Here is a 21,106-nt window from a genome sequence, read left to right on the forward strand (position 1 = left end):
CATATAAACTTTTACATGTAGCGAAATTGGACCCCTCCGACTATACACAAACCTCACACATTTCAGGGGAAGACAGGTCAGATGAGAGGTAACTTTAGAAAGAGGAAGTAATATACATTAGGGAAAAGGGAGGCAAAAAAAGCCCCTCCTGTCCTTGAAGTAGGGCAGTGTGAAAACAGTGGTAATGGTAATTAACTAATACAACCTTAATGTAAAGTGTTACCAATTTTGAACAAATATTTATAAATCAAATTATATATTAGAATCTTTTTTTGAAACTAGGGAAGGAAATTTTTATTATTATTACTTATTGTTTTGTATTTTCAAGTTAATAGGCTTTTGAACAAGAGACTTCATTTTTGTCCATTGGGAATTGATTGAATCATTGATTAGCTGTGGTTTCTATTGATTTATCTTGTGTCATTGGCAGTTTGACCCTTTTCTGCCAGTAAACACACCAGACACAGAAGGAGGGGGAAACTATTCTGCGTAAAGATTACAAAAGCTCATAAATTATTAATTATTAGTATTATTATTAATTATAATGACGAATTCATGGGAAAATAATTTACAATACACTGTAATATTCTATTTTAAAATAATTGGAAATTTCAACCTGCATGGACTTAATTGACATCAGAGAATATGCATATATAATGTATAATGTTTCATAAAATAAATCTTAAAAGGCACTTAAAGTAAATCATTTGGATAATTGACAATATTTAATGTTAATGTAAATTTTTGCAAATGTAAATAATAGATTTTACAATTGCCAACTATTATACAAATGTATTGTTGTATCATTGTTGAACTATTCACTTAAAATCTTAAAAGGGACTTTAAGTAAATATTTAAGTCAAATAATTAATATTAAACTGTTGACAAAAGTGTGTGAATCCCAGATTCAATGGTACTTCAAAGTTTGTGGCGCAGTTCAGAGTGTGTATGCTGTTCTTTTACCATCATCTCCTTTTTAAATTTTTTACCAGTTTTTATATATAAAAGTGTAAACTTCTCAGTAAGCTTCAAAGCTGCATTGTATATAAACTACAGCAAGCATTTATATGTAATGCAATACACATATCCACTGGATTGAAAAGGATAAGATCCATCTGTAAGCACATAACTGGGAATTGACAGATTCTTTCATTTTCATCAGGTTTGGTTGTGGTTTTTGTGTTGGTTTGTACTCTGTTTTGGTGTTCTTTATGTCTGAGTCCTGCCCTCTGCTGGTCACAATAAACACAGTTAGTAGCTGCGTAACCATTTCCTCATCTGACCAGACTGATGATTACACACTGTAAAAATGCAGGGTTCCACACAATTCCTTCATGTTGTCCCAACACAAATCAATTAAGTTACCTTAACACTTTAACCAAATTTATGTGGATTGAACATAAAAACATGAAGTTGTCCCAATGAAATATCAAGAATTGTGTTGATTCAGCTTATTTTAAATAAGTAGTTTGAACAAGCAAAAAAAAAAAAAAGCATAATTTTGCACTTGCCCCGTGGCTGGTTCACATTAATCCTGTTTTCTATCCCAAGGCCTTTTAACAATAGATAGAACTCGTTCATAACAGTGACCATGTTTACATGAGCATTTTAATTGATTAATTCTGGCATATTCTGATTATTTGTGTGTCATGTAAATGGGATTTGACTTGATAAACCAATGTGAAAAATGCAGTATGCTTATATACAGTTGAAGTCAAAATTATTAGCCCTCTTGAATTATTAGCCCTCCTGTATATTTTTTTCTCAGTTTCTGTTCAACGAACAAAAGATTTTTTCAACACATTTCTAAACATAATAGTTTTAGTCACTCATTTCCAATAACTGATTTACTTTATCTTTGTCATGATTACAGTAAATAATGTTTTACTACATATTTTTCAAGATATTAGTTTTCAGTTATTTAAAAGTTTTATTAGGTTAATTAGGCAAGTTAGGGTAATTAGGCAAATCATTGTATAATGATGGTTTGTTCTGTAGACAATTGCTATTAAAGTGCTTATAATATTGACCTTAAAATGGTTTACAAAATAAATAAAAACTGCTTTTATTCAAAGTGAAATAATAAAAATAAGACTTTCTTCAGAAGAGAAAATATTATAGGAAATACTTTTAAAAATCCTTGCTCTGTTAAACATTATTTGGGAAATGTGTGAAAAATCTCAACAAATATCTCAATTAAAGTCTGAATTTCCATTTGTTATTTTACACATTTTCAGATTACTAATCTTTTCCATAATTTCCACAAGAGGGTAGTTTGGAATTTTGAATATGATAAATATAATAAATATATTAAACATTAAACATAATAAATATTAATAAATATAGGAATAATTTTTAAATTGGTGCTAGAATACCTCATTTGGAAAACAGCATGCATGTAAACATGGTGATGAAGTAATAGTTGATTTTCAGTTCAAACTCAGTGTGATTTGACCGTGATCAGTCTGTCTCAGTAATCAGAGGGGATGAAAGTAAAATTAGCCTGTATGAATTTAGTGCTCTGTGGTTCTCTCTAACAGCTTCTACTTACCTGAGAGGTTTTCTGACTGTAATGTGGAAGAGTTTCATGATTTCCTGAACAGTGGAGGCGGCGCTTGTCTCTTCAACAAACCCTCAAAGGTAAACCTTCTTCATTTCAATCTTTTCAATTCATAGCTCTATTATGACATTGTTTACGGCAAAGATTGCCCCATCATCAGAAGGATCATTAACAAAGTATTATAAATGGTTATGTTCCTTTTTTTAGGGTGTATGTAAACTTCTGGGTTCAACTGTACTTCTCACACTTCTTATATTTCAAAATACCAGCAATTGCTTGCATTAAAAATGTCTTCATTGTCACTTTTAACGAATTTAATGCATGTTTGATCACTGAAAGTAGTAATTTAATAATAATAATTAAAATTAAGGGTAACGCTGTGGCGCAGTAGGTAGTGCTGTCGCCTCACAGCAAGAAGGTCGCTGGTTCAAGCTTTGTCTGGGTCAGTTGGCATTTCTGTGTGGAGTTTGCATGTTCTTCCCGTGTTCGCATGGGTTTCCTCCGGGTGCTCTGGTTTCCCTCACAAGTCCAAAGACATGTAGTATAGGTGAATTAGGTAAGCTAAATTGTTCGTAGTGTGTGTGTGAATGAGTGTGTATGGATGTTTCCCAGGGATGGGTTGCAGTTGGAAGGGCATCCGCTGCGTAAAACTTATGGCGGAATAGTTGGTGGTTCATTCCGCTGTGGTGACCCCTGATAAATAAGGGACTAAGCCAAAGGAAAATGAATGAATGAATGAAAACGGTTACTGTTAACTATAATATTTCATTTGAAATTTTGTCGATTTTGTTAAAAGAAATTGCTAAATTATTTTCATTTTAAATCCATATGAAAATAAACAATACATGTGACAAATATTAGGACACTAAATGTAAAATGCAAAGTAACTGTGTTCTTTACTTCACGTTTTTGTTTTCGTTTGCAGCTCTTGGATCCTCCAGAGTGTGGAAATGGCTTTGTGGAGGCAGGAGAGGAGTGTGACTGTGGAAGCCCAGCCGTGAGTGATCTTCCATCAACATCACGATCACATTAATCTGACACTGCTTATGTAATCTCTTTTTTTCCTCTTGTTCTGCAGGAGTGTGCTAAAGAGGGGGAAAACTGCTGCAAAAAATGTATGTTGACTCAGGGAGCCAAATGCAGTGATGGTCTCTGTTGTAAAAACTGCCAGGTAGGTGCTGAGTCATACAAGAAAGAAAAAAAAAAGTGCAGCTGTTTCTGTTTGAGTGAGATTTTTAATGATCATTGTGCTGTCTCTGTAGCTGGAGTTTATGGGTGTGCTTTGTCGAGAGGCTGTCAATGATTGCGACATACCGGAAATGTGCACTGGGAACTCCAGCCAGGTGAGGGCACTGTTGTGCACATCTCACAACACATCCAGCAGGAGCAGAATGGGTTATCTGCTTGTTATATTGTGTATCCACATAAGTTGTGACATATGGAATAGTGTTTCCAGGTCCAAGCCGTTACTCAGTTGAATATGCTATATGCACAGCCAGTGTTTTTTCCCCTACAGATAAACCAGGCCCGGCCCTAACCAATTTGGCGCCCTAGGCAAGATTTCAGGTGGCGCCCCGTCACATCGCAGTAAATTCCACTGCTAGTGTACAGTCATAAGAAACAAAACAGCTTTTTGATCGACTACTACAAGCTGGGAAAATGTCAGATAAATATGCCAATGGCATTAACATTATTGCTGAATAGATCTAATATTTACTCATTTGCTTGTGGAAGGAATGATGGGGGTAGTTACATTAATATTACTATTTTCCAAAACATCTATGCCCTTCCATAACATTAGCTGACGTAACAGATAGCACTATAGCTATTTAATGATTAGCAATGTTATGTCATATCTATCAACGTTGGGATGTTAAAATATGGGACAACAAATAGCTTCAAATGATAGAAAAAATAGCAAACATTAGAAAATATTGACAATAAAATAAAAGGTTTAACCTATTAAAATCAATGGCCTATACAGAAATTAAATAAAGCTATAAAATCTATTTAACTTTTAACTGTATTTGCATATTGTTTAAAGTTACTATAGTTATTTAGTGAAGAGCAGCAAAAGAATCTGTCATTGTGTTTTGTTTGATAATAGAGGTGTTCATGTAAGAATGCACAGATCTAGAATGAATGAATGAATGAAGCATTTGACTACTTTAGTAACTGTTGTGCTCATTTAAGAGAAAAATAGTTGTGTTTAAAATAAAACAAGCAGGATAGAGCAAAAAAAAAAAAAAAAAAACGAAATAAAAGAAGCACTTTTCCGACGGTTTCTTAAGGAGAGCTCCACTCCGCGCGAGCTCAGCTCTCCCGGCTAAACGCATATCCGAGGCTAAACGGAGCAGTGCTCGTAATATCGAGCGAAAAAAAAGAAAAAGATAGCTGTGAAACATAACCAGCTTTGTCTTTTTGTAGGAAACACACTTTAGATCTTTTTAGGGTAAGAGGTTTTTGAGTTATTGCCATCTATCACTGAATGTGTGTCAGGAATATTGAAAACAAAACCAACTTATCCCCGCTCATTTCTGGCGCCCCCTGGATGTACAGCGCCCTTAGCATTTGCCTACACTGCCTATGCCACGGGCCGGCCCTGGGATAAACGTCTGGTCAACGGTTAATGTGACTTTTTTTTTCAAGTCTGTAAGAGTCCAGCTGTGGAGTTTGGTAAAGGCTTCGCCCAGGTCAGGTCTCTTTATCATGGCCAAGTGTGCAGCATCCCGGCTGTCCAGCACATCCAACAGCCTGACATCATCATAGATTTTATGAAGCAGTGCTTTGGAGGTTTCTGAGACATGACGGCCAATCAAGGCCACTAGTTACGGTTTCTTTTACAGCATCGATGTTGTAATGTAATTTAATGTAATGTAATGCCTCTGCCGCTGAGACTGCAGCTCTGCACAAGACGTTTGGCCAGCAGGGAAGTGGAAATGGTTGTGTCCAACTGAGTCTGGTATCTCTCAAGGTTTTTTTTTCTTCACTTTCGCCAATTGGTGAAGTTTTTTCCACGCAGCTGTCGCCACTGGCTTGCATGGTTTGGGATCTGTAGAGATACGCATCGACGGATTTGCTCTTTAGCGTTTGAACTCTCAGTAGTGATTATTAAACCATGATGAACTGAGCTAAACTGAATTGAACTTAAACTCTAAAAATTGAACTGACACTGTTTCAATATACTATGATCTTTTATGTGAAGTTGCTTTGACACAATCTACATTGTAAAAGCGCTATACAAATAAAGGTGAATTGAATTGAATAATTACAATACAATTAGTTCATTAGACTTAAGCATTCATCTAGTTGTTCATGAGTAAAACGAGATGACGCACACACTTTCAGGATCGGCAGGAAACTACAATACCTAATAAAAAAGCCAGTATTTTGTCTGTGACTGTACACATTTAAGAATTATTATGCTCCATGATGCATGGCTAATTATCTTCTACATTTTTTTTTAATTTAAGAGTGAATATGAAAACTGCTTTTTCAATTAATTTTTCAAAAAATATGAAAAATTGCTTCTGTTTCAAACAATACATTATGTACATTATGGGATTTGGTCTTCCATATAGTGTGCCGTGGAAATTTAGTTTAGTCAATGTTATTCCATGCATGAATAAAATTCACGTCGTACTATACATGGTTTATGTATTGTAAACTGTATTTGTTTAAAAACAGTTTATAGTATGCCATTCTCTTGTATTTTGTATTTTCTCAAGCACTTTAGAATTTTATATTTAAGCTCAGTGTATATGCTTTTTAACAGTGTCCTCCAAACCTACACAAGATGGATGGGTACACGTGTGAGAAAGATCAAGTAAGTTTTTGTATATACATATATAATACAGTATAATTAATTATTTATAATATATATTACAATATATTCGTAATTTCATTTATATAATTGTTTCTGTGGACATTTTGTTCTACTTTTCATGTCATTTTAGGGAAGATGTTTCAACGGCAGATGCAAAACCAAGGATAGGCAGTGCAAGTATCTCTGGGGAGAGAGTGAGTGACTTATTAGCATTTATTCACGTTTTACATGAGCTTTTATTTTAATTTCAGTTTTGTTTTTATTGGTGTGTTTCCTTGTAATTTCAATTCGTTTCAAAATATGCATTTTTGTTTTTTACATTTGTTTTTATGTTTAAAGAGGCTATATTATTTAAGAATGTTCACTATTTACCTAAAAATCTCTTTTTCATTCGCCAGTGCGTGAACAGCTCGTAACAAAACTTAAAAAATCACACCTTTTCAGACTTAACCCCTTGGTTATCTAATATTATTTTTATGTAAAAGACATTTTTTCTTGGAAAGCCGGTATTAATAAAATCAAGAGTATCTGAATTCCACAAATAGACCCTATAATATTAGGATTTCCTTTTAATTCAGCTTTATTTCAATTACAAAAAATAGCAACATCACTTTCCACTTTTTGAAACATGTTTTTTTTCTGAATGGTTTTGGTGTGATTATGATTACTTTAATGTCTCTGAAATGTTTCTAAAGAAGCGACATCGGCTGATAAGTTTTGCTATGAGAAACTCAACATTGAGGGCACAGAGAAGGGCAACTGTGGACGTGACAAAGACACCTGGATACAGTGCAAAAAACAGTGAGTTACAACTTTTTTTTACATTATTGTAGTATTACTTTATTATTAATTCCTTAACTTTTTCCCCACCAGCCTTTTTTTTTAAAGTTGCAAGTCACTGCCAATATTTTTGATGATTTTCCACTAAATTTGACAGCGCTCAGAATGTTATCTACTAGGAATATATAACATTATTCATTAATTTAGTCATTTTAATTTGGCTTAGTCGCTTATTAATCAGGGGGCGCCACAGCGGAATGGACTACCAAATATTACAGTAAATGTTTTACACATTGGATGTCCTTCCAGCTGCAACCCAGTACTGGGGAACACCCATACACTTACATTCACAAACACTACGACCAATTTAGTTAATCCAGTTCACCTGTACCGCATGTCTTTGGACTGTGGGGTAAACCGGACCACCCTGTGGAAAACCATGCCAACACGGGGGGGACATGCTACAAACTCTACACAAAAATGCTAACTGGCCCAGCCAGGACTCGAACCAGCAACCTTCTTGCTGTGAGGTGACAGTGATAACCACTGAGTCACCGTGCTGCCCATATATGAAATTGTATATACAAATAAAAAGCCTAGCCTCTGATTTTAAGGGTTACATTCTATCTTCATGTGTTCATGTTGTATCACCACTTGAATGCAGATAGATTTCAAAGCAATTTTTCACACAGTGCATGTGTTATATTGTGGATCATTTCAATAATTGGTGGATCATTTCGTTGTGGCGAGTCCTAATGAAGAATGGAGTAAGCCAAAGGAAAGTTGTTTAGCTTCATTTTTACATGTGGTATGATCTACAGTACACTTTCTCTGATCATCTTATATTTCATACTCAGAAGACCCAGAGGTCTCGTCCTCATTCAGGATGAAGTGCGCTAGAGCAGGGGTGCCCAAACTCGGTCCTGCAGAGCCGGTGTCCTGCATAGTTTAGCTCAAACTTCGTTCAACACACCTGTCTGGAAGTTTCTAGATACCTAGAAAGAGCTTGATTAGTTGGTCTAAGTTTGTTTAATTGGGGTTGGGACTAAAATATTCAGGACACCGGCCCTTCAGGAGCGAGTTTGGGCACCCCTTTGCTAGGACTTCCCTTACCGTAATACACCTGTAACACAGATTGCCGTAAAACTTTATTAGTTGCAGAGAAACATTCATTCATTCATTAATTCATTTTCTTTTCAGCTTAGTCCCTTTATTAAGCTGGGGTCACCAAAGAATTAGTTAAAAATTTATTTTGATTTCAGAAATAATGAGTAAAAATAAAGTCAGTTTTTCTATGAAAAAAGCAAATCAATTTGCCAAAGAGTTAATCAAAATAATCTTGTTTTTGCTTTGAAATAAGGAAAAAGTCACTTAATTTTGTTACACACTTAACATATTAGTTCTGAGAACAAGACAATATTTACTTTAAATATTTATACTAGAAACTCAAGAAAGGCTTTTTTTTCGCAGTATTGATGAGATGTCTGGTCTGTGGCGGGGAAAGATATTTAAAAGTGTGTGTGTGTGTGCGTGTGTGTCTGTTTTCAGGGATGTTCACTGTGGATACCTGCTGTGCTCCAACATTTCTCCAGCACCTAGACTAGGAGAGTTACAGGGAGGATTGACCTCTTTCTCTGTGGCCCAGCACAGCGCTTCACTGGATTGCAGGTACACACGCACGCACACACACACACACACACACACACACACACACACACACACACACACACACTATTTCTTCAGCTTTCTGTGTGTACTTTGATTTTTCTGAATGGAGTGTGAATGTTTCAGTGGAGGGCATGTGCTGATTGATGGTGACACTGATCTGGGATATGTGGAGGACGGGACGGCTTGCGGGACGGATCGCATCTGCTTTAATCACAAATGCCTCCCAGTGCAGGACTTCAACTTCAGCACGTGTCCCGGCACCAATGAAAGAGTGATCTGCTCAGGACATGGGGTGAGAGGTTGTGTGTGGGGTGTGAACTGGGACTGTTTTTTCACCCGTTGATCTAATTTCAGCTTCAGTGCTAAGTGCCATGAGAAAATTTGCTGGATATGTATGCACAATATATATATTTTAAATGGTAAAATTCTATATATTTTTATTAGAAAACTATATGTCTAATAGTACTAATACACTCACCAGCCACTTTATTTGGTACACCTGTCCAACTGCTGTCCAATCAGCCAATCACATGGCAGCAACTCAATGCATTTAAGCAAGACGATCTGCTGCTGTGCAAACCGAGCATTAGAATGGGGAAGAAAGATAATTTAAGTGACTTTGAATGTGTCATGGTTGTTGGTGCCAGACGGGCTGATCTGAGTGTTTCAGAAACTGCTGATCTACTGGAATTTTCACGCACAACCATCTCTAGGGTTTACAGAGAATAAAATATCCAGTGAGCGGCAGTTCTGTGGGGCAAATGCCTTGTTGATGCCAGAGGTCAGAGGAGAATGGCCAGACCGGTTTAAGCTGATAGCAAGGCAACAGTAACCATTCGTTACAACCGAGGTATACAGAAGAGCATCTCTGAACGAACAACGTGTCCAACCTTGAGGCGGATGGGCTACAGCAGCAGAAGACCACATCGGGTGCCACTCCTGTCAGCTACAAACAGGAAACTGAGGCTACAATTCGCACAGGCTCACCAAAATTGGACAATAGAAAATTTAAAAAACGTTGCCTGGTCTGATAAATCTCAATTTCTGCTGCGACATTCGGATGGTAGGGTCAGAATTTGGCGTCAACAACATGAAAGCATGGATCCATCCTGCCTTGTGTCAACGGTTCAGACTGGTGGTGGTGGTGTAATGGTGTGGGGGATATTTTCTTGACACACTTTGGGCCCATTAGTACCAATTGAGCATTGTGTTAATGCCACAGCCTACCTGAGTATTGTTGCTGACCATGTCCATCCCTTTATGACCACAGTGTACTCATCTTCTGATGGCTACTTCCAGCAGGATATGTGTCATGTCATAAAGGGGTAATCCTCTCAGACTGGTTTCTTGAACATGACAATGAGTTCACTGTACTCAAACGGCCTCCACAGTCACCAGCTCTCAATCCAATAGACCACTATTGGGATGTGGTGGAACCGAAGATTCGCATCATAGATGTGCAGCTGACAAATCTGCAGCTTCTGTGTGATGCTATCATGTCAGTATGAACCAAAATCTCTGAGGAATATTTCCAGTACCTTGCTGAATCTGTGCCAAGAACTATTAAGGCAGTTCTGAAGGCAAAGAGGGTCCGACCTGTTGCTAGTAAGGTGCACCTAATAAAGTGGACAGTGACTATATATGTCTAATAGTACTAATCTGTTCAAAACAGTTGAAGTCATAGCATCTTTTATTGTATTGAAAAGGTAATGTTAAATGCAGCTGCTCATCATTGTATTTTGACTAATAAACAAATAGATGTAAATGATCTCTGTGTTGCAGGTGTGCAGTAATGAGCTCAGATGTGTGTGTGAGCTGGGCTGGGCAGGTGAGGACTGTAACGCCACCTCTCCATTGAGTTACCTGCTGGTGCGACCCACAGCCAAAACATCAGGTGAGCCAAACTTTTAGTTTCAACACCTTAGCAGCAGCAGAATGGTGCAGGTGGTCACTCATTTCTGGTACATAAGTTGAGTTTTTTTTTTAGCACTTAATGAGAGATGTTTTATTTAATAATACCTGATTTTGCATTATTTCTGTATAAAATTAGAAAATGCTCAAGGATTTTTTTCCCTTACGGTATTTTTCTTTTAGTTTATCTGGAAGAAAAGAATATATTTTTACAAATGTAACAACTGCATAGATCAATATTATTCAAAAATGATATGTTTTTGTTTCTCATTGGCTACAGAACAAACCACTTTTCATTACTAGTATCATGCAAAATATGCTAGTAAAATATTATGTTCTTCCATTATGGCAAGGAAAAATGACATTTGTTATTAAAATTCTGTTAATAAAATTGTTATTAACTCTCTGTTATGCTGAGTTCAGACTGCACGGTTTTTAAAGTCTTCACATCACAGATGTTTTCAAACTGCATAACTATCTGGGGTAGTGTTCTGTCTGTGCTTTGTTTACACTGCAAGCAGACCCGGCCCTGTACATTTGGGGGCCCTAAGAAAAATTGCTTTGGGGCCCTACCTTGCTCTAAAAAGTGTAGAATTGCCGTTACCATGGCATTAAGTAAACTCAATGGAACAGAAAAGCAAAACTGCCTGATTTCTTCTACTTAAAAGCTGCCTGAATGATTTGGACATTTTAAAACAGCACTGTGTTTGTCAACTAGCAGCTTCAAAAATGAAGAATTAAACTACCTCTAATAAAGGGAGCAGTGATTCCTACTTTGCATCCTTCTGGAGTGTTTAAAACATTTTCTATTAATTTAGCAAACAGATTGAAGATTCTATAAAAGATTCTAGGTTGAGTTTTTTTGTTTTTATTAATTGCAAAAGCAAAAACCCTGCAATGAAACGACACAGAACAATAATTAGCCAAAAGTGAAAATGCATTACTTAGTAATAAAATATACATTCTGAGTTCATTAAAAACAAAAACAACAAAACAATTAACATTAATTCAAAAATTGATCTATAAATAATAAAATAAATAAGCAAATATTATAAAGTATAGATGAAAAATATTAATATAAATAACAAATAACAAAAGGGAAGCAACAAATACTAATTAATAGTATTTATAGTTAATATATAGTTAATACCCAAACGCAATATTATTCCATTCAGTCACCTTCCCTGTTCCTTAACATTTAAGATGCAGGGTCCAGACATAACTTTTATAAACATGTCTCAGGAAACATATTGCCAGTGTGAAAATATGTCAGTGAAAAACACTTCAGTACTATTGCATTTCAGTAAAATTCGTTTAAAATAAATAAATAAATAAACTAAAGGAAAAAACTAAATGTTTTATATTAGTAGACTATGTTTATTAATATGCAATTGCCTATTTTCGATAAATGTGCTATTAGATTATGATTTCATTTTATCATATAATTTATGATATATTATTTCTACGCCGGAAGGATAACGTTAGTTTCGTTTCCTTTTCGTGGAGCAATTTCCAAAATAATTCGGGTATATAACGGGGCAGGCAATGAAGCAAATGCCATGGTTGTGTCTGTGCATGGATTTGCGTTCTTGAGGTAACAGGTCGGTCTTGCAGGTTACCTTGAATCACGAGAACACTGAACGCATATGAGAAATAAGATGCTACGAGCTTCCTGTTGATCACTGTGTGATTGTTACTCACGTGAACGAGCACCGATTTGCCTGTGATTCAGGCATTTATTTATAAGCGATTTCTCAAAAACCTGTTGGCGTGTCAAAATCGTGGCTAAAATCTTGCAGTCTGAACTCGGCATTAAACAGCCCTTGGAAATATTTGAAAAAGAGTACGAAATTTACTGGAGGGCTAATAATTTTATCTTCTACTGTATCTGTCTGACCAGTTGTCTAGTGCAACTTATTTCTAAGAAAAATACAGTATATAAAAATGCCTCCAGCAAGTTAACTCTTCATCACTTTTGATATTAAATGCATAACATACAGTGCTCAGCATAATTGGGTACACCCCATTTAGAAAATTTGAATTTATTTCCTCAGTGAATATGGGAAATATATATTAGTGCATTCAAACAAAACAGATTTATTAAACAGATTTATTTATTAAAATATTATTTTAGTCACAGAACATCTTTAGAAATGGAAAGATAAATCATTTAAATGCACACAAAATATTGCACAAAAATTTGCAAAGTACAACATTTCAACTAAATTGTATATATATTTTTGTTTCTCTTAATTTTTGCTATATTTGAAAATGTTATTTAATATTTTTACCTAACATTTAAATTTGGGCCACTAATTTTTGAACCTTTATTTGTAAGTTATTTTGTGAGATAAGCTTCAGATTTGACTTCAGTACTGACTAAACTAATGTATATGCACTAATATAATATTGTAAAGCTACCAATAGAAAATATTAATTTAAATGAGATATTTTTTAATTGTGTACTCGTATACAGTTGAAGTCAGAATTATTAGCCCCCTTCAATTTTTTTTCTTCTTTTTTAAATATTTTCCAAATGATGTTTAACAGGGCAAGGGAATTTTTACAGTATGTCTGATAATATTTTTTCTTCTGGAAAAAGTCTTATTTGTATTATTTCGGCTAGAATAAAAGCAGTTTTAAATTTTTTAAACACCATTTTAGAGACAAAATTAGTAGCCCCTTTAAGTTATTTTTTTTCTCGATAGTCTACAGAACAAACCATCGTTAAACAATAACTTGCCTAATTACTCTAACTCACCTAGTTAACCTAATTAACCCAGTTAAGCCTTTAAATGTCACTTTACGCTGTATAGAAGTGTCTTGAAAAATATCTAGTCAAATATTACCTACTGTCATCATGACAAAGATAAAATAAATCAGTTATTAGAAATGAGTTACTAAAACTATTATGTTCAGAAATGTGTTGAAAAAATCATCTCTACCTTAAACAGAAATTGGGGAAAAAATAATCAAGCAGTCCAATAATTCCAGGGGGCTAATAATTCTGACTTCAACTGTATGCTGAGCGCTGTATGTCAAAACGAATCTAAAAAACTATTTGACATGCAGTACATTATAACACGTTTACCACTATTTTTAGCACACAGCAGGATGAACCATATTAATGCACTTTATTTAATTATTGCAATTTATTTAATGTGAGATTCAGCACAGAATCAGCTTATAATGAATCTATCATTTACATATTACATTAAATCCATTATCTTTCACAGTTAATTTGATTGAGGCCAAAAAATCCAGTTGTAATCCATTTCCGAGCAAATACACAGATATTAAGATTTTGAATGAACTTATTTTTTACTGGTCTGTTATTCTTCTGTTTTGTTATCATATTCATGTTCAACGGTTCATTCACCACGCTCACATTTCACACGCTTTTAATTTCTCTTTTGATTTGTCTGTTTCATGGCTTTTGTTGATACGCACTCCTTCTTTGTGGACAGGCTCATGTCTTTTGCTGGAGTGACAGTGAGTTTAGATTTGAGTTGTTGTTTGTTGTTGTTGTCGTTTTGTCGTTCACTCACCCCCATCATTCCTCTGTGTTTCTGTCTGAATGAAAGCTAACAGTGTTATTTATCTGCTGTGCTGTGCTGTTACAAACCTCGTCATGTACCCTGTTTATGGATTTGATTTATATGGATGCCTTTACCGTACAGACACCATGGACGGAAAGAATCATACATTTCTATCCCAGAGTTTTTATCCTGGACTGGTTTTGCTGTGCGATCAACTGGACAAAAAATAATAATAGATTTTGTATCAAGCATTAATATTAGTCATGATTACGTCCAGATTCGGTTTGTCCAGATGATTGCAGGTCAGTGTTGACAGCTAGTTGCGTTGGTATTAATTGTTTTGTTTCTCTATCAGGAATCATCACTACTAACATCATCATCGGGGCCATTGCTGGCTCTATCCTGGTCCTTGCATTAATTCTAGGGATTTCTGCATGGGGATATAAGTAAGTAACATGAATACAGATGCATGTTTAAGTTCAGAGTCTGCGTCCTTCAGTTACTAAAGTCATAAGTATGCATGTTTGGAAACATCTTCAAGATTTCCATTGATATGCTTTGTTGGAATAGGACAATATTTGGCTGAATTACAACAATTTCATACCTGAAATCTGAAGGTCCAAACAATATATAATACTTTACAGATGAAAATACTCTTTTTTTACCCTACTGTTGTTTTAATTTTAATTTTCCTAAAAATTCAGAATTTACATATTTAACTTCATTTATTTTTTGTCTTTTTTTCCCTGTGAAGAACCTACAGACAGCGGCAGTATGTTGAATCAGACGTACACAGAAGATTCTGTCGGTTTGTCCACTTTTCTCTTCCTTTTATAGTTCTAATTCTATATGTGTTGTGTGAAGGAGTGCATTTTTTTTCTTTGCTTTAAGGCTAATAGTATTACTCATACTTCTAAATAAAGATTTTGAATAAATAATTTAGCTCTTCGACAAGCCTTCATTTTGTTGATCAAAATCTCAAAGCAGTAAACATTATGAAATATTCTTTACATTTAAATTTGCAGCTTTCTCTATAAGTATATATATATATATATATATATATATATATATATATATATATATATATATATATATATATATATATATATATATATATATATATATATATATATATATTTTTTTTTTTTTTTTTTTTTTTTAAATTCTTATGAACTCTCCCAGCAGGCACAGGATGTCAACAATATGTCAGATTGACTTTATACCCTCAGTCAGGAAACCAACATCAGTCCGATGTTAATGTCCAACCTAAAATCAACCAAATATCAACATCTAATGATGTTGGGCTGTTCTGAAATCAGCGATCACTCTAGTCTTGATTGTCTTATAATTCTTAATAAATCATTTTAATAAGAGGATTTTAAAATTTCATTTTAATAAGAGGATTTTTTTTGTGATTAAAAAAGTTTCTAGTTTTATCAATATTGAAAAAGTGCTTTATAAGTAAAGTTGATATAAAGTTCAAAACAGCAGAATTGGTAACACTTTATAATAACTTCACACTATGAATAATTTATTAAGCATTAGCAAATAGTGAATTCATTATCAGTATTAACTCTACATTATTAGATGTTAGTAAGCAGTTTATAAATACAGCTACAAATGCTGTATTCTTGACTTATAAGCACATATTTAATGTGCTTTATAATTGTATTTTTTAACTTTGTTAATGATTATTTTTTCATTATAAATTAAGTATTGAGTTATTTACAAACCTGTTATTTTAAAATAGTTGTGTTTTTTAAAATGTATCATTCAAAATGCATAAGTAAATTATTAATAAACTTTTAAAATTAACAATTATATACCAATAAATAATTTGTGTTAATACATACTTTATTAAGTCTACTTCATCCAATTTTGTGACCTAATCTAAAGTGAAGACTATTTATGCGTTATAAATCCCTTATAAATGACAGTTAAAGGCTCAGTTATATTCTGAACAGGAAAGAAAGAAAATAAATGACTTTATTCATTTCTATTCATTTGAAGATACACAAATGAAACTGTATCAAATAAAAAAATAAATCTTTGCAGTCTTATGTAAAATAAAATTACTGTACAGTTTGAACTTCGCTCAATAACACTGAAATGTTGAACCACGATTTACCACGCATTTATTAACATACATTGTAACCATTACTATATGCCTGAATAATAAAATATATAAATGATAATTTGAATAGTTTTTTAATCATTTAATTACTCATTTTGAATTATCTTAAAAGCCACCACCTACTCTTAAATACAAATGGTTTATAAGAATTGCAATACTGAATTTAGTAATGAATAATTTATAAGTAATAAAGTATGATATAGTACAATTATTAGGCACATTTCACATGCTTATTAGTCAAGCTTACATCATTTGTAGCTGTATTTATAAACTGCTCCTTAACGTCTGTTACTGTAGAGATAATGCTTAATGAATTAACCATTTGCTAATGCTTAATAGATGATTCATAGTGTGTAGTTATACCGCAGAATTTATTCTAAAGTTAGTATTTAGCAACATTATAATATGATTTCTATTTACTTTGTCCTTGTTGAATAAAATATGAGTTTCTTTAAAATAATAAACACGCTGACCCCAGACTTTTAAACGTATTTGTATCCTGCACAGATTTTTGTTGTTTGACAGTATTCCTAGCCCAGTTTTTCAGACCAAACCTTCTTGTGTTTGTCAGGCCGATGCCTCCGGGAGATTATGTGAAGAAGCCTGGAGATGCTGATTCTCTGTACAGTGACATGCCGCAGGGCGTCAGCTCCAACTCCGGCAGCAGCTCCAAGAAGAGGTCTGCTTACCTGTCTCACCTCCAGATCAACACCTGCTCTTTCACCCCCTCTATCCCCTCCATCAGCCAAAACATCTCTCTGTTCGGCTTCAGGTGTGCTTCATCTCCATCTCCATCCTCATCTTCATTGCTTTGCCTGCTCTGCTAACTGACAGATCTTAAGAACAAACATGTAAGGTTATTTTGAGAGCAGTTTTCTTTCATTTAAGCAGGTCATATGATGCTTTGATTCCTTTCTAATTAGTACTGAATGTATCTATATGGGGGTGGCACGGTGGCACAGAGCAAGAAAGTCGCAGGTTTGAGTCCCGGCTGGGCCAGGTGGCTTTTCTGTGTGGAGTTTGCATGTTCTCCCCTTGTCTCCCCCACAGTTCAAAAACATGCGGTATAGGTGAATTGAAGAAACCAAATTAGTTGTAGTGTATGAATAAGTGTGTATGGGTGTTTGCCAGTACTGGGTTGCGTCTGGAAGGGCATCCGCTGCATAAAACATACATACATAGAATGGTTGGAGTTTCAATTTCACTGTGGTGACCTCTGAAATAGAGACTTAGTCGAAAAAAAAATATATATATATGATTAAATGTACTGTATCTACATGTGTATATATAAGTTCATATTGTCTCCCACTAAAAGGCAATTGTGACCCTTAATCACAAAACCAGAAATAAGCGTAATAAAAAATTTAGGTCCCACTTTATATTAAGTGTCCTTAACTACTATGCACTTACATCAAAAAAATAAATACAATGTACTTACTGTGTTTATAATGTATTTGAGAACACTTGTGGTGCTTTTGAGTTGGGATAGAGGTTGGGTTATGGACAGGTTTGGTGGCATGGGTAGTTTAAAGGGTGGGTTAAGGTGTAAGGCAGGGGTGTCAAACTCAATTTCTGGAGGGCCGAAGCCCTGCACAGTTTAGTTCCAACCCTTCTCCAACACACTCACCTGTGGGTTTCAAACAAGTCTGAAGGACTCAATTAGTTTGATCAGGTGTTTAATTAGGGTTGGAACTAAACTGTGCAGAGCTGCGGGCCTTTTGGAACTGAGTTTGACACCTGCGGTGTAAGGGATGGTCAACAGTGTATTTACAAATGTAATTACAAAGGTTAATTACAGATGTAATTACATCCATGTATCAAGCATAAGCATAAGTACACAGTAAATACATGTACAATAATTGCATTGTAACAAACTATTAATTTCTATGTAAGTACATATTAGTTAAGGCCACTTAATATAAAGTGGGACCAAAATTTATGCTTCATCTGAAAAAATAAGCTTTCTATCGATGTATAGTTTGTTATATGACAAGAAATAACTATTTTAAAATCTTTAAAAAAAATCACAATACTGAAAACATCGCCTTTAATTGTTTCCAAATTCCACTCATAGCAATGCATATTACAAATCAAAACTTACTTTTTGATAGATTTATGGAAATAAATGTACTAAATATCTTCATGGAACCTGACCTTCATCATTTTGACACATTTTGGGCTGTTTGTAAATATTTATCCATGCAACATAGAATTGTTTTTTGGATCCAGAGCCACATTTATTCTACATCAGAGATCAAGATCCAGATGCTGGTTTTGCACCTAAAGGCGCATGCACAGAAAGAAGGCTTCAGTAAATTATAGTGTTTCAACAGTTGCAAACCATATGTGTCTTTAACACTCCATTTAAGGTCAGTCTCCATAACAGAAAAATACTTTATAACTCACAATTGTAATTATTATAATTTGTTTTTTAATCTCATAAAACTTTTTCTCAGAATTATTTCTCACAATTGCCTGACATAAACTTGGGGTAATAAAAACATTTTATTTCTCAGAATTGCGATATAAAGTCATAATTGTGAATTATAACATTTCTGAATTCTGACATTATATCACACAATTGTGACTTTGTTTCTCAGAATTGTGGGTTTATATTTTGCAATTTTGAATTAATTACTCGTAATTTCGAGTTAACTGCTTACAATTGAGAAAAAAGTCCGAATTATGAGTTTGTGTCACAAAATTCTGAGATAATTTTGGTTATTTAGTGGTGGGAACAGGCTTGCTTAGTTTCAACAGTTACAAACTAAAAATGTGAAATATTTAATCAAAGCCAGCCTTGAACAGATCTGAAAAAAACAACAACACCATTATTAACTTTTTGTGCTTTAGAAGCTGAAACTTGTGTTTGAGGATCCTTATGTTTCTACATTTTCAACATGTTATAATTATGTACGTTTATAAACCTCTTCGAGTACACACAATAACAAAATACTGCCTTTTTAAGATAACATCATATGACCTCATTAGTAACATAAGACATCAGTGCGTATCTGTGCAAATCTGAAGATTGTTTTAGACAGTGTGATCTCTTCTTAAAAGCTAGAAAAGAAGCAATTGAGACTCGAGAAACATCTCATAAGCTAAAAGGCATTTTGATTTCGATTTTGTCAAGAAGATACAAATGAGATCTCATCTTTTTCTTCCTTTCATAATCAGCAAGTTCCTGCTCTTGAGTTGTATTATTAAAGAATTTGTGTTTTATTTGGCACAGACTTTTAAAAAAAGTGTGCAGTTCCTTCCACAGGACACCATTTTTAGTCAAGATTTGCAGGTTTTTATTCCTTCCTTGATGACTTCTCTGCTGCAGGTTTGTGCTGTTTGTGACTGTCTGTTTTTCTCTCTATTTTTGGTAATTGTTAGTTTTTCTGGCTCTTTTATCATTAATGCTGGTGCAGTAGGTAAATCTGTGTCTTCATGGTGTCATTTCTTCATGATTTCATGCTCATTTTCGCTCATCTCGGCATGTTTGTTCTGCTCATCAAAGTCATGTGGGTCATTCCTGCTTTACAGTACATTTTATTCAGTTTATTTATTTGTATAGAAAGAAATCACTATAAATTTACACTAGCATTTAAATGAATAAGGCTTTAAAACAAGTGAAGATGCTTTGTTTGTTGTTGCCAGAGTAGCCAGTGCATTTGCTGTAAAGGCACAGCAGCTTTATTGCATGTTATTTTTAAAAAATATATTTTTTAACATTAAACTTTTTTTTTTAAGTAAGGAAAAGAGAAAGCCATGCACAATAACTTAATTAGATAGTTTAAGCCAAAATTTGTATTTACTCACCCTCAAGAGGTTCCAAGCCTTTTTTTTAATTTATTTGAAAGAGATATTTAAATACAATGTTTAACCCTCATGCACTGTTGGGGATGTTTTACTCCACTCTAGGGTGATATCGAAATGATACTGTGAAATACACAGTCTTTGTTTTTGTTAGGGATGCACCGATGCCATTTTTTGGACCGATCCGATCTCGATACCAAAATTCTAAGTATTGACCAATATAGATCCGATCCTGATACTGTGCCTTTTTTTAAGCATAATACAGTTTCTGTAATTCTGGTGTTGAACTCAAATAATATATCCTCTTCAGTAAAAAAACAGACCTATAGGCCTACTGTATATGGCAGACGGCACAATCTAACTAAAAACATGATGCTTGCGGTAAACTAGGCGACAGTATATTATTCAAGCATTCGTTACGACATTGATCTGTTATGGTCCAGCTTATGTTTTAAGATTTTTACAATTTTTCTTTGAAATATGCAATAGGCTACCACTATTGACTCTAATGATTGGTAAAATAACCAGCCTTTTAGCAATTCTGATATTTTAGGTTTGACGCAGACTAACCTAAACACTCTGAGGCGAGTTTTACTGAATAATCCCTCATCAAATGTTATCGGAGAAATTTCAAAACGAGGTATGTTTTAGCACCAAAACTGGTCTGTTAAATAAAATATTAATATAAATTAAATTACAGTGAAATATTCAGTGTTTCAGTAGGTGAAACAATTTTCTGTTAATGACCATATTGCGCCCGTCAGTTTCACCTTTATTAATTTTACTTTCTAGTGCCTTTATGGCTTAGTTGGCTTAAACACACAACATATAGCACATGTGCAAGATCGGATTTGAATGGGTACCAGCTTGCTGATACCCAA

General features: G+C 34.3%; 1 protein-coding gene across 8 annotated transcripts in view; it reads left to right on the forward strand.

The window, feature by feature from the left end:
• adam22 (ADAM metallopeptidase domain 22) overlaps nt 1-21,106 on the forward strand; it is a 137,418-nt gene that overhangs the window by 100,909 nt on the left and 15,403 nt on the right. For 3 of the 8 annotated variants that reach the window (XM_021467004.3, XM_009292610.5, XM_073926611.1), the window contains 13 exons: nt 2,541-2,640; nt 3,486-3,557; nt 3,639-3,731; nt 3,823-3,903; nt 6,336-6,386; nt 6,517-6,580; nt 7,082-7,187; nt 8,715-8,834; nt 8,958-9,126; nt 10,617-10,728; nt 14,640-14,730; nt 15,039-15,092; nt 16,990-17,190. In XM_021467004.3, coding sequence (XP_021322679.1) covers nt 2,541-2,640; nt 3,486-3,557; nt 3,639-3,731; nt 3,823-3,903; nt 6,336-6,386; nt 6,517-6,580; nt 7,082-7,187; nt 8,715-8,834; nt 8,958-9,126; nt 10,617-10,728; nt 14,640-14,730; nt 15,039-15,092; nt 16,990-17,190 — 1,314 coding nt within the window. Of the gene's footprint in view, nt 1-2,540; nt 2,641-3,485; nt 3,558-3,638; nt 3,732-3,822; nt 3,904-6,335; nt 6,387-6,516; nt 6,581-7,081; nt 7,188-8,714; nt 8,835-8,957; nt 9,127-10,616; nt 10,729-14,212; nt 14,238-14,639; nt 14,731-15,038; nt 15,093-16,989; nt 17,191-21,106 lie in introns of all 8 variants that reach the window. The other 5 variants (XM_068214233.2, XM_002664981.8, XM_073926612.1 and 2 more) reach the window with 2 other exon arrangements.

Source organism: Danio rerio, chromosome 16, assembly GCF_049306965.1.
Source record: "Danio rerio strain Tuebingen ecotype United States chromosome 16, GRCz12tu, whole genome shotgun sequence".
Taxonomy (NCBI): domain Eukaryota; kingdom Metazoa; phylum Chordata; class Actinopteri; order Cypriniformes; family Danionidae; genus Danio; species Danio rerio.